The sequence below is a fragment of the Primulina tabacum genome, chromosome 4 (assembly GCF_025594145.1).
Source record: "Primulina tabacum isolate GXHZ01 chromosome 4, ASM2559414v2, whole genome shotgun sequence".
NCBI lineage: Eukaryota > Viridiplantae > Streptophyta > Magnoliopsida > Lamiales > Gesneriaceae > Primulina > Primulina tabacum.
This window is the reverse complement of record NC_134553.1, coordinates 12,153,055-12,167,645: the sequence shown is the minus strand read 5'-3', so window position 1 is coordinate 12,167,645 and position 14,591 is coordinate 12,153,055. Positions and strand designations below refer to the sequence as shown.

General features: G+C 33.0%; 2 protein-coding genes across 3 annotated transcripts in view; both read left to right on the top strand.

Annotated features, from left to right (window-relative positions):
• The first annotated feature begins 4 nt into the window (after positions 1–4).
• LOC142541832 (uncharacterized) lies at positions 5–571 on the top strand. The gene has a single exon (XM_075648288.1). It carries the CDS (start codon positions 5–7, stop codon positions 569–571), a length of 567 nt encoding a protein of 188 aa, XP_075504403.1.
• Positions 572–9,512: 8,941 nt separating this feature from the next.
• The window catches only part of LOC142543093 (transcription initiation factor IIA large subunit-like), an 83,310-nt gene continuing 78,231 nt past the window's right edge, over positions 9,513–14,591 (top strand). For both annotated transcript variants that reach the window (XR_012819627.1, XM_075650110.1), the window contains exons 1-6: positions 9,513–9,760; positions 10,003–10,182; positions 10,274–10,495; positions 10,736–10,787; positions 10,934–10,992; positions 13,025–13,141. Coding sequence is in view for 1 of the 2 variants with exons in the window: in XM_075650110.1 (XP_075506225.1) it covers positions 9,638–9,760; positions 10,003–10,182; positions 10,274–10,495; positions 10,736–10,787; positions 10,934–10,992; positions 13,025–13,141 (753 nt within the window). In the remaining variant the exon portion in view is untranslated. The remainder of the gene's footprint in view (positions 9,761–10,002; positions 10,183–10,273; positions 10,496–10,735; positions 10,788–10,933; positions 10,993–13,024; positions 13,142–14,591) is intronic.

Here is a 14,591-nt window from a genome sequence, read left to right as displayed (position 1 = left end):
TGCAATGGAGTATCACCATGTTTCCTCTAGATTTTCTCAGCCGCCGGCGATACATATCCGAGTCGTCAACGGAGAGAATTATGGTTTCGTGCTTCCCGTTCCCATCCCGAGCGTGGACTCTATTTGGGTTGTTGGTTTGATAATTGGCGGCCCCTTGTTTGAAAGCCACCCGCACGGGGACCATGCGACCATCAGACAAAGTAGCCGCGGCGCTCCCTTCCAGCCGTCGGGAAGTCTTCCAGGGGGGATTCGCGAAGCCGACACATGGATTCTAAATGTGCACGATCATCATCCTCTACATTCGCCTCCGGAAGCCAGTCCGCTGACTCCGAGAACCAACAATGGCTTGACAGAACACACTGTTTCCAAGTTCTTGGAGTCGAGAAATTCAGAGGCGAGCGGCGGCGACGAAGAAATCTGCGTAGTGTGTCAAGATGGTTTGATCAGCGGTCGGATTGCGACGCTGGATTGCAGGCATAGATATCACGTGGAGTGCATAAAAACTTGGCTTACTCTGAAGAACTTCTGCCCCATCTGCAAAGCGGTGGCTATCAGTAATGTAGATTCTTGAAAGTACTGTTCGACTTTGATTGAATTGTAGTTTTATTTGGTTTTCCAAAATTCATTGTTCATAATAATTACACGCCCTCTTCAGTTACTTTCACCAATTATTGTTAAGTTCTTGTGTTTCCTCTGTAATTCACTCACTTGAATGGAACCGGAATAAAATTTTTTGTAGTATTTTTCTTAAGCGATAAAAACTGAAAGTTGCAAAAAAGTTCAAATTTGTACTAACCTAATTTTGATTTTTTAAAAAAAATACAAAAAATAATATTTTAATTTATACTTAAAATAACAAAATCTTCTTTATATATAATATAATTTTGATAGTCTAATGGTAGGAAATTAAAATATATTTATTAAATCAAATAAATAATTATTTAAAAAAAATATACAAAATAAATATTAAATTATAAAAATTTATGATATTAATATACAATAAATATTTTTTCAAACATACAATATATAAAAATATAGCAAATATTTATTAATTATATATATATTTGTAAAAAAAATTAAAATTTTCTGATCAACTGAATCTAATCATATCTCTATTATTTTTTCGAGTCAGCATCAGATCCAATCCGAGGACCTGATTCAAACCCGAAACTCCAAACTCAACTCTGATTTTTTTAGTAGAATATTATTAGATAGACGGATCAGATTCCATTTTGATACCCCTATTCTTGATTAAACAATTCTCCCTCTAAAATTGATTTCTCCGTCAAGTAATTAGTACTGTAAAGATGTCGTTTTCCTTGTTTACCCTAGCTAGGGAGTAGGTGCTACATTCCCAATTCAGAGGAACTGAGCGTGGCTGAGGGCTCCGTTTTCGAACTCAATCAACACATAATTCCTTCATCTTCAACCATTTTGTTAATCATTTCTTCTTGATAAATTTAATTAATTTTCTCTCGAGTGTGCTGCTAAATACTAAAAAAAAAGGACAGACATACTATTTTTTTTCTGCATTTTAACTTGAAGTTGTAAAACAATTGGGATTCATGCAAACTGAGGAACCCTAAAACAAATTGTGTATAATAATAAAATATAAAAAGGATTCCAAAAGGGGTTTTGCTATATATAATACACACACACTGACACACACATACACATGATTGAAGCTTCAGAAATTCTTTCAGAAAATCCATGAAGGAACAAATGCTGACACGGGTGCATGCTCTATTGCAAGTTGTGAACAAGGTTCTTGATCCACGAGTAATGAAAATTGGATTTAATTGTCAAACATTTGCTTTTTAGTGCATTTATTTTCATGTTTTACGATTAAGAAAAGGATATATATACAGTGAGATTAAGAAAATTTCTATTCGCTTGTTTGTCGATAAATGAAAGATTTTGTTTGATATGAAATATAAGACAATTGATTACACAATTTTTTTCAGGGTTTGATTTCGTTTCATAAGATTTATATCATTAGGGAACCTATTTCAACTTTTGTTTTGGTGATAGATTCGTTTGATTTTGAAGGAATGATTAAAGTATGAAATTCATCACAATTAATGTTAAATTGAAATATTATTAATTAGATTTATCCAATTAAATGAATTCGTAACTTTACGGTAGTTTATTTAATTATTATTGGTTTTAGATTTGACCATTTCTATTTGCAGATTACAATTTACAATGTTCTTTAAATCATTTTAATATTACATTATATTTGAATTTATAACTCAAAATAATAATATTTAATTAAAACCTCCTAATTTTATATTAATTTGGAAACATTAAAAATTAAATAGAAAATGGAAAATAAATCAGTCCAGTCAGATCGATTTTTTTCTATGGTCCTTGTCTAACCATAAAAAAATACTTTTGCATTGGTCCACATGTGTTTGTTCAGATTACATTTTATACAAAACATTGAAAATTTATAATAAATATATGATTTTCGAAATAAATATTTTAGATCTAACACTAATATATGATTTTTGAGTATACAAACACGTATAAAAAATTTTGGTATTAATGACACGTTTTTCAGATGAAAATTGACACAAAACATTAAATATGTAATATTTCAGTATAAACTTTTTCAAATCGACACTAATATATGATATTATAGCACACAAACAAGTGTAGTAAGTATTGAAATTAATAAAATTGTTCCAATTTTATACTCAAAATTTTGTATTTTGTATCATATCTAAAACAAATTGTTCTATAATATTATATATATTTTCAATGTTTTGTATCGAATTTCATCCGAAAAATAATTGTGGGCTCTGAGAGTGCAAAAACATTTTTGTGTGAAACAAGAACTACAAAAAAACATTTCGATATAACGTAACTGAACACATATTTAACTATACTGTCAGAAACAAATAATTGTGGGCTCAGAGAGTTACATACGACAATGACTATTATATGTTGTACGGAATAAAAACATTTTAAAAACAAATTCTTGGTACAATATTTCCAATTTAAGAAAATGGTTGCTAAAAGACATTAATGCATCCACAATTACAAATATAAGCAACATGTTTAGAAAATAAATTGCAAACAAATAAAGTTTACAAAGACACTACAATAACAACAAATTTTTTTCTTAATTGGGGTACTTCGACATCGCAATTAAGTTATCTCTCCACACATCATAGGAAGTAAAATTCTCAATGAAATCATAATCTGTTTGGGGAGGTGGGCTTAGTGTGTCCTTTTCCAAGTCCTCAACAAGATAGTCTGCCATCCGCGATCAAATGAAATTGTGTAACAAAATGCAAGCTATTATGATTCTATTTTGAGTTTTCAATGGGTTGAAAGGATTTTGAATGATAGCCCATATTTTTGTAAGCAAACCAAAAGCTCTTCCGATCATGTTTCTAGCTTTGTTGTGTCTCCAATTGAAGAGCTCTTTATAACTATGTGGGGGTACTTACGCGATTGCCTCGAGCATCTCTATGGTATAATACTCTTCTATATGGAGTCAAGAATCTTTGGACATTTGTGTGTCTGTTGTCACACAAATATTAACAACCTACGATTAAAATCACATATTTTGTTAAACAATTTATTGTTATAGAAATTTGTAAAACATTAAAATAGTATATTGAAATGACATCATAATATTAAACCAAATATTTTAACCTCTTTGAACTTTGAGTTCATCATCACGAGTTAAGGCATCACAAATAACTCTTGCATCTGCTGTCGATCTTTCCCATCCACACAATGCATAAATGAAATTCATATCTCGGTTACACACCCCCAACACATTCACTACAATGATTTATTTTCTAGTTCTATACTTTCTTTTTTCAGAAATTTGTACGTGAACGTTTGCATATGAACCGTTCAATGCACCTACACAGCCCAACACAATAAAATTTATGCATATAAAAATGATAGGTCAATGTCAGTGTTACATAGCAGTATGCTTGACAGATCCTTCTTGTATAGTGACATTGCCAAAAAGTAAATTATTCAAAAAATGTAAATATTACCTTGAACCACTTCCATGTCTTGTCGCTGCAAGTGTAAGTGACTGTGGAAGGCTTCACAAGCAATATAGTATGTAACTTGAGGACCGAGCCTAGAAATGAACGCTGATTGTTTGAGCGCTTCGTACATGATCATGATCAATAATTCGATTTTTCTTATGATGTGCTAAGATAGACAAAAATATTTCCACCTTCTCTTCATTCCTAACATATCTAAAATCTCACATCCCCTCGACATGAGTTAGCGAATAACATAAGTAGGCAAATTAATTTATATTCATCCTCAAATTCGCCACACTTTGAACATCTCATGTTTCGACAATCCTATGCAAATGATTTATTTGTGCTTTTATTCTTTTAGTCATGGTGTACGAAGATGATGTTCTATGTACTTGACGTCGTCTTCTTGCGAGTAATCTCATACGATGTCATACTAAAAGATGTACTATAAAAATGGTACGAATCATCATTAGGTGCAATAGCACAAAGAGTCTAATGTAACGACGTCTACTGTTCATTTTGTATGCTTACTTCCAAATATAACAAAATTAAGAAAGAACCTATCTATTAAGAGATTTCTTCATGAGAAGCATACAATTTATGGCTAGGTGGAAAAATCAAATTTTTGGAAAATAAAATGAGAAGCATATAATTTACGGGATGTAAGTAAAGAGCTGATATTTTGAGTTGACAATTTGAAGTTACTGTTATTAAGGATTATAATATGTTTTCTGAAGTGAAAATGGAGTTACTTTACTCATATGATAGTAACGAAATCGAGATAGAAAGAAGTAAAAGTTTTTAAGGTCTCGTGCTCTTGAGATGAATTGACTTGGTCCATACCTTGAGGAAAAAATAATAATTTTAACATAAAAACAATATATGCTCGTGAGAAGAGTTGACTCGGTCCATACCTTGAGGAAAAAATAATAATTTTAACATAAAAACAATATATTTTCATGGATCGAGTCGTTTAAGAGATTTATCTCATAAAATTGATCCGTAAGACGTCTCATTAAAATTTTTGGAATAAATTTAATAAATAAATTATATGAACGAAGGAAATTATTTTTAATATATTTATGTTATTTAAGTTGGTAGTATATCGGCATGGATTTTATTAGTCTATTCAGTAAAGCATTTATAAATTAATAATTGATAAATTAATAATATTTTTAAAATACTTTTTACATGATAAATTTGTTGGAACTTTTCATGTTCGCAATCTTAATTTTGATGTTAACAAAACTTGTTATTGTGTTTCTAACATATTTACTCAAGTGTGAAGTTGCAAACACAAGAAGCAAGCTGAAACTGAATTTTGCACAAACTGAATTTCTGGCGAGCTTCGGTATTTTGATGGTATCTCTCAACTGGATTATCCAAATGACAATCCGCCAACTGGACTGATTAGAAAACTCAATTTGGAACAAATCGTATTTCACGTCAGTTGGGCAAAATCGGATGTTATCATGGTCTAACTGATCGCTCAATTACCAAACTGATCACACGAAAACAGCAATCAGTTGAGTTTGAGCAGCTGCGGTATTTTGGTCATACCTCTCAGCTCGGTTATCGAAATGAAGCGATTCAGTATGCGTTGGAAAGATAAGACGATGATCTACAATTCATCTTCAGAAGTCAAAGTCTGAATCAAAGCTTAAGATGCTGATAAATGACGATGAAGTTACTGGTTCTGCACAAACTGAAAATAGCTAGGCTGATTTCAGCACACTAGCTGAAACTGAGCCAACTGAACCAACTGCTGACCAGTTGACCAACCAACTGAACTGAACCAGCTGCTGACCAACTGAAACTGAACTAGACCAGCTGAAGACCAGTTGAACCAGACCAGCTGAACTGAACCAGCTGAAACTGAACCAGACCAACTGAAGACCAGTTGAACCAGTCCAACTGAACCAGACCAACTGAACCAGTTGAACTGATTGACCAGTTGAGTTGACCAGTTGACCAGAGTTGACCAGTCGAGAAAATGTCCAGCAAGACGAATTTGACCGTTGCAATGCCAGAAACAGCACAGAAACTTTCCAACGGTCATATTCCTGTGTTTAACGTATATATCAGTGTTGGAGCCTATAAATACAACATATTGAAGATCAAACAACAGCTTTTGAAGTGGATTCAAAGCATGGGCAGTTAGCATGAAGATATCAGCTAGTTGAGAGCACAAGCCCTTGTGTGAGGATACATTTGAGATATACACTGTAAATGATAAATTCCTCACACACAATCACTCACACATATACAAGAGAGTTGAACTTCAAAGATTAGTTGAGTGAGTCTTGCACAAAGACAATAAACTTGTGTATGTAGTCTTTGCATATGAGACATTAAACAATATGCTGATTGTGAGGTGCTGCCTACAATCTTGAGTGCTAGGAGTTCTAGTTGGGTGCTGCCCTTCCGGAATGGGTTTGTACAAGTAGTTGTATAAATCAAAGTCTTTTAGTGGATCCTTCCCAAGGGGAAGAAGGGGTGACGTAGGAGTGTTTGAAATCTCCGAACATCCATAAACAAATTCGTGTCTATTTGTTTATTGCATTTTGCTTATCATTTTCACTGTTTTTAAAGATGCATTGTTGAAGCATTTTATGTGTTCTTCAAATATCAAAATATTGTATACCAAGTGTTTGATAAAATGCTTCAACTGAATATTTTTTACTCATTCAACTTGCATATATTTTAAATGGTTTACAAAATATTTATTCGGTTTCTACGAAGGATTATTTCGAGTATTTTCCGCTTGGTTTGAACACCAAACTCGATTTAATTCATCGGTGTTCAATATTTCAAGAACCGAGCTATTTTAGCTCAACGATTACCCCCTAATCGATCCTAACAAAATTAATAAATAATAATTTTTGAGATGATCTTTATATAAATTTATCATTTTATCAATAACATAAATTAATAGTTATCTAAACATATTAATCCATTTATCGAGATTTTACTGTAATATGATGTATATATCAACGAGAGAGTACCATAATTAATAATCTTTCACCGGTACTGCCAAAGTTATCTCAATCGAAAAATATTCTTTTTTAATATTCGAGAGCATTTAAATTTTTCATGTGTTAAGAATAGTATTTTTATTAAATATATATAGTTTAAAAAATGTTTTTCAAAAATAATTTATCGGAAGATTCTGTATTTTACTATCTTGATCTTTTATTTGTTAATATTTCAAATGACCGTTAAGATATTTATTAACCCAAGATTTTATTACCAAAAATAACTAAGAACCCATGATTTTACAAGGAAAGTCGCGTGTATTTGTTGTCTATATATACAAATATCATTTTCGCAGAAAACATTCGAAAAAGTGCAATGGAGTATCACCATGTTTTCTCTAGATTTTCTCAGCCGCCGGCGATGCATGTCCGAGTCGCCAACGGAGGGGATTATGGTTTCTTGCTTCCCATTCCCATCGCGAGCGTGGACTCTATTTGGGTTGTTCCTGTGATCATTCGCGACCCCTTCTCTTACAGCCACACGCACGGGGGCCATGCGATCATCAGACAAACTAGCCGCGGCGCTCCCTTCCAGCCGTCGGGAAGTCTTCAAGGGGGGGTTCACGAAGACGACATATGGATTATAAATGCGCGCGATCATCATCCTCTACATTCGCCTCCGGAAGCCAGTCCGCAGGCTCCGTGCACCAGCAATGGCTTGACAGATCAACACACTGTTTCCAAGTTCTTGGAGACGAGGAATTCAGAGGCGAGCGGCGGCGACGAAGAAATCTGCGTCGTGTGTCAAGATGATTTGATTAACGATCGGATTGCGACGCTGGATTGCAGGCATAGATATCACGTGGAGTGCATAAAAACTTGGCTTACTCTGAAAACCTTCTGCCCCATCTGCAAAGCGGTGGCTATCAGTACTGTAGATTCTTGAAAGTACTGTTCGACTTTGATTGAATTGTAGTTTTATTTGGTTTTCCAAAAAATTCATTGTTCATGATAATCACACGCCTTCCTTAGTTTCTTGCACCAATTATTGTTATTTTCTTGTTTTCCTCTGTAATTCACTCCTTCCTAAGTTTCTTGCACCAATTATTGTTATTTTCTTGTTTTCCTCTGTAGTTCACTCTATTGAATGGAACCGAAATACAATCTTTGGTAGAATTTTTATAAAAATATTAGCGATAAAAAATGAAAGTTGCGACAAAGTTCAAATTTCAAGTCATGCTTGTTTATCGATAAATTAAAGAAGTTAATCAAATTACGTGATTTTGTTTAATGTAGATGATTTGATTACACAATTTTTTTAGGATTTGATTTCGTTTCATAAGATTTATATCATTAGAACACCTAATTCAACTTTTGTTTTGGTGATAGATTCATTTGATTTTGAAGGAATGCTTAAAGTATCATCACTAAATGTTGAATTGGAAAATTCTTAATTAGATTTATCCAATTAAATGAATTTGTAACTTTACGGATACTTTATTTAATAATTATTATTTTTGTATTTGACCATTTCTTTTTGCAGATTACAATTTACAATGTTCTTTAAATCATTTTAATATTACATTATATTTGAAGTTATAAGTCAAAATATTAATATTTAATTCAAGCCCCCTAATTTTATATTAGTTTTGAAACATTAAAAATTAAATAGAAAATGGAAAATAAATAAGTCCAGTTTTCTGCTATCCTTGACTAACCATAAAAAAATACTTTTGCATTGGTCTACATGTGTTTTTTAGATGAAATTTAATACAAAATATTGAAAATTTGAAATAAATATATGATTTTTCAGAACTAAAATTTTTATAATAATGACACGAAATTTATAAAAGAAAAATTCGCTACAAAACCTTGAAAATCTGATATTAACATGTGATATTTGAATACTAAATGTTTAAAATCTAGCACTAATATATGATTTGAATATCCAAACACGTATAACAAATTTTAGTAATATGACACGTTTTCGGATGAAACTTGACACAAAATATTAAATATGCGATACTATTAAATGATATTTCAGTATAAAATTTTTCAGATTTGATATTAATATGATATTTGAGCACACGAACAGATACAATAAGTATTGATATTTTATATAGTTATTCTAATTTTATACTCAAAATTTTATATTTTGTATCATATATGAAACAATTTATTCTGTAATATCATTTATATGGTCAATTTTTTGTACCAATTTCATCTGAAAAAATAATTATGGGATCAAAGAGTGCATAAACATTTTTGTGTAAATCAGAGACGCATAAAAAATTTCGATATGATAAAAACTGAACACATATTTAACTATGTGTTGGAAATTTAAAAAACAAGTCTCCTGAAATTAAATGTCCATTATTTAATTTCATATAAAATTATTAAATATAAATTGAAATAAAAAAAGTACCAGAGCTATAAGATTACGCCACGTGGACCAACTCTGGAAAATGGATGCAAACCTATTTATATTCCACGCTTTATTCCCATCTGTGTTCCGCATCTTCTCTCTCATCCTCTCTCTGTTCCGCGAAATTGTCGTCTGCAAACCCTAAACCCTCGTTGGTCTGTTCAATCTGCTCGTCTGTTGATCTTTTTTTTCTTGATATCTAGGAAAGAATCTGGGAAATGGCGAGTTCATCCACCAGCAACGTGTACGTTCACGTCATTGAAGACGTTATCAACAAAGTACGCGATGAATTCATCAACAACGGAGGCCCTGGCGAGGCTGTCCTGGCTGAGCTTCAAGGCGTGAGTAGCTATCTTTATTGTTAGAATTGATTTTATATCGTGTTTGAATCATCCATTGGAAATGTGTTTTGTGGCGGTTCTGCTTGGTAAACAATTGAATCTTTGCGGTAAATTTCTGGCGGATGAACTTTTTGTGTTTAGTTTTAGGGTGTATTTTTAAACATAGTTTTAGGGTGTTTTGAGATTATTGGATCTGTGGCTGGAATATGTGGGTTGGTGAATTGGTGCTGGATTTTTGACAGTTATGGGAGCTGAAAATGATGCAATCTGGGGCAATATTGGGTCCCATTGACCGTTCAGCAGGGCAAAAGACAGCAACAGGGGGTCTTCTTATCACTCCTAACCCTGTGCATGACCTCAACGTGCCTTACGATGGCACTGAGGAGTATGAAACTCCGACTGCTGATTTACTCTTTCCACCGGTCAGACTTCTATATGTATTCGGAAGTCTGTTACTTTTTTAGATTGTTTTAACAGCAAGCATTGAAAGCTTTCATTTTTGGGGTTTTGTAGACTCCACTGCAAACTCCTATGGCGCAGACACCGTTGCCTGGAATGGTGCAGACACCTTTGCATGGAGTAGCCCGGACTCCTCTTCCAGGACCTGATGGTGGTTCGTTGTTCGATGATTCTGTTGGTGGCAACCCGATCACCCCAAATGAGTTTTCATCTGCTAATAACAATGGCGGGGTGTCTGACATAAAAAATGGAGTCGGAAGACCTAATCCATATATGGTAACATCATTTTCTGAGAAATCTTTTCTGTTTCGTTTGCACCGTTTTTCTTTGTGCATTTTGAAGTTTTTTTTCCCTGGAGTATATAGGTCACTTGTCTTTCCAATTTCATGGATAGATTTAGAAAAATGTGGTGAAAATTATGTAATGGAAGCTCACTTTCGTTCATAAGGAGGTTATATCTTCTCCATGTCTTAGCATAGTTATTAAAACTAATATCTTTTTTTTTTATCCCTGCAGCAACCTCCTTCTTCTTGGTTGAATCAGAGGCCTCCTCTTGATGTGAATGTTGGTGAGTAAAGCTTTTGAAGCTACCATTAAGTAATAATGACCAGATGACGATGTAAATGGTTCGACAGTCTAATCAATAATGTAATTATTGAAAATAAGTGAGTAACGTTCCAACTTCATGCATGAGTTCTGGCCTTTGCCTTGTAGCTTATGTGGAAGGTCGTGAAGAAGTTGAAAGGGGAGCTTCTCGTCAGCCAGCAACACAGGTGACTGTCGATTGTGGTTCTGGTCTCTTAACTGTTGTCTGTAGAATGTTATTATTGGAGACTTGGTCATGTTGATTGTTTCATAGCTTTGAGTGTATTTTTCTACTTGAAATGTGGTCTACATTTAATCGATAAAATTTGGTTCTACAAAACTGAGAGGTCATAATTTTGATTGCACTTTTCTCGAACAAAATTATGTATCTTAATTTTTGTCCACATGTGTTTGTTAGGTGGTGATGGTTTGGAATAGATAGATCAATAAATAATCCTTTGGTTTTTTTTGTGCAGTCATTTTCTTAGAACTTTTTTTAAATTGAGTTTTTCATAGAACTTAAAACTCTCATTTAACCAAGGCAACCTTGCTCTCAAAAAAATGAATTGTAAAATTTTTTATGTGAAGGATCATTGAGATCCTTTTTTTCTCTAGCTAATCTTTTTTAAGTAATTTATTTTAATTGTAGAATCGCTGCATATGTTAACTCAAAATAGGATTTCTTGTCTTTCGTTTCTCCTTTAAAATTAAGAAAAGTTAATCAGCAAGAGTGCTTGACTAAATTTATCTTCAAAATTTGGAGAATTTTCGAGGATGGAAATATTGCTTTTCTGTTTTCTTTGCTGTGGACACCATTGGGGATGATCATACCACAACTAAAATGTGTGCTCGATATAGGAAATAACAACTATACCATAATTATTTAGGGTGCAGGGTGCACGCTTGTGCACCTTTTATCAAACTAAAGCGCATTTGAAATAATTCCATGCTGGATCTTTTTGAAGGGCTGGTGATTCAGAATTCGACATTTTCAACGACAAATTTAGGCTTTGGAGGAGATAAGGATTAAGGAAAATGGAAGTGGGGTGATAGGAATTGAAAAAACTGGAGGAAGTAAATGCAATTGAAAAAAAAAAGAAAATAAGGGCTACCTTCTACCTGATTCGAGTCGCTAGAAATTGAGAAACTTAAAACTGTTGTTTTGGGCTTAGTCTGCTGCACACCGATAGTTAGAATTGAAAATTTGAGGAAGTTCAAAAGTCTGCTGCAGGCCGTTACACGCATGCAGGGTTACAGGCCAGCATTTCCAGATTTCCAGTTCTTTTTGAACCATCTTCTCTTGAAAAGCGTTGACTGCCCGTTACTTTATTCAGAGTCTTCTCAGGAAAAAATCTGGACGTTCTTCCGTTATTATATTAACATATTATCTGTACTTATTAAGCTTTGAATGCCAAAAGATGATGCCATCTTCTCTTTTGGTTTCCTTCCGTTAGACTGAGAACAATGCTGCTATTTCACTCTATGTTGAATCTCCAATCTAAAAGTTAGAGACTTGTACAATTTACCTTGTAAACTGGCATGGATTTGCTGAATCTTCAATCTAAAAGTTAGAGACTTGTACAGCTTGCCATGTAAACTGGCATGGATAATTAGATATTGAACTCTGCACTGATTCTTTTCTTTTAATTGTTACCGATCAACAAATTATGAATTACTTTGGTGGTATAAAGTCTTTTTGGCCCTCAAGAAGGTTGTCTGTCGCGGTAAGGAAAGGATTATGACGTAATCAAAATTCTAAGATGACATGTTTTGAATAAACCCAGTTAGAAAACAAATTCAACTGGGGGAAGATCTACAGGTGGGGGAAGATCTACCCCTGCCCATGAACATCATGTCAAATTAAAGGGAATGAAGATGCAAGTCCTCCATTTCTGCATATCTCAAGGAACTTCTTTGTTGTTGTTAGAAATTCAGTAGATTTAAGATTGTTGAAAGATTTGTCGGATGTTGTGATGTTGCTGTATGTTGACTTGATTTCTATCCTGAAAACTTGGAGGCTTTTTCTTTTTTCTTTTCTTTTTTTGTTTCCCACTTTTCCCCTCGTATTTCTCTCATTTGACTTTTTCCTTCATCTTAATTGAATGCTGAAGAAGTCATGTATAGTATCAATTTCTCCTGTATGATTTTATTGTCTATTTTTCTTGTGTGTTTACTGAATTTTGCTAACTATCAGAGATAATCCTGGAGAAATAAATGCAGGATTTCCTTGTACCTTCTGGAAAACGGAAGCGAGGGGACTTCCCTGCTCAATATCATGCAGGTGGATACATCCCACAGCAAGATGGAGCTGCTGACCTTCTATCAGATGCGCAAAAGGTATGTCCTTTTGTTATCACATTATCCGTATAAATTACCTTTGACCATCAAAGTTCTTAAAGAAAAGGCTATTGCCGTGCTATATGTAACAATTCCAAGTTCCCTCATGAACTCGCGGTGCTTCGTAAGATCTTCCGTTCTGCAATCTTAGTGGCACATCATTAATGCACATAAGGTGGTCTTCATTCAGTAATATGAAAAAAGGGAAATTTCTGCCTTACAATTTATCTAACCAAATAGCGGGGTTCAGTCGGCTGCCAAAATATTTCAGCAAACTTGGTTTGGTACTTTTGTTTAACTGATATTCTTAGATAAATATGTGAATGAATTAAATGATTGAATTAGTTACCTTGTTTTATTTATTTAATTATTATTATTATATAAAATCATTGAATTAATTAATTACCACTATAAAATTATTTTGTTAGTTATGTGCATTATTATTTTTTTCACTGAATCATAAAAATAATTATGATACTGTTAAAAAATGTTTTGGTATTAGAACATTGTTCCAGTTTGTTTGATGGAAACCGAATTTTGGACCAATTTTTTGGTTTGTGTCAAGCAGTTCCATGTTGTGAATCCCTCTTTTTTTTATACCAAATCTCTCTCTTCCCCTCAATATTTAGTTTGCTTACTCTATCCTCAATATTTAGTTTGTTTTCTAGTAACCATTAGTCCGTGTTTAGCTTGAAAGGTTATCGTAGAACGTTAACCCTATAAATTAATTCTCAAAGGCTGTGCTTGTTTTAGTTTACAGAAAAAAATTTCCTTTGGGTGAAGTGAAACAAAAGAATATCCAACTTGATTTCCGAAGTTTCATTTTCATCCTATTTCTAATTCTCCCATACAATTATTTTTTAAATTCAACCTTCATCTATCTGAATAACATTTCTAGTAATATGTTACTAACTCCGTCGAAAATATATATAGGTTTGTTTGTTTTTTCACAAATATTAAGAATATCATTGAAAAAAAACCAATTTAACAACAAATTTCACATTTAATCCTTATTTAATGAGTGTTTTAGTTGTAGTATAAAAAATTGTTGGAACTAGGCAACTAGCTAATGTGTTAAATAGGAGTATATAAGTAAATGGATAGATTAAGTACTACTAAATATAGATATTTGACTATATATTTGGAACAAGTAAAAAAGGAAACAGAACCTATATATTTGGAACGTAGGGAGTATATCCCAACAAAATATAATATATTGTCAAATTTTAAAATACCAAATGTATAATTAAAAACTAAATTATCCAATATATTCTTACGTTACATTACTTCTTAATTACATTGCGTTAAATGTACAGAAAAGATATTTCATTCATAAAACCAACACCGAGTATGCATAAATTTCCACTACACATTTGTGAAAAAATGTGACAAAACCATTCGTCTCCAGACAATTTATGCACAGGTGTGACTTGATAAGTTGTGATAAATG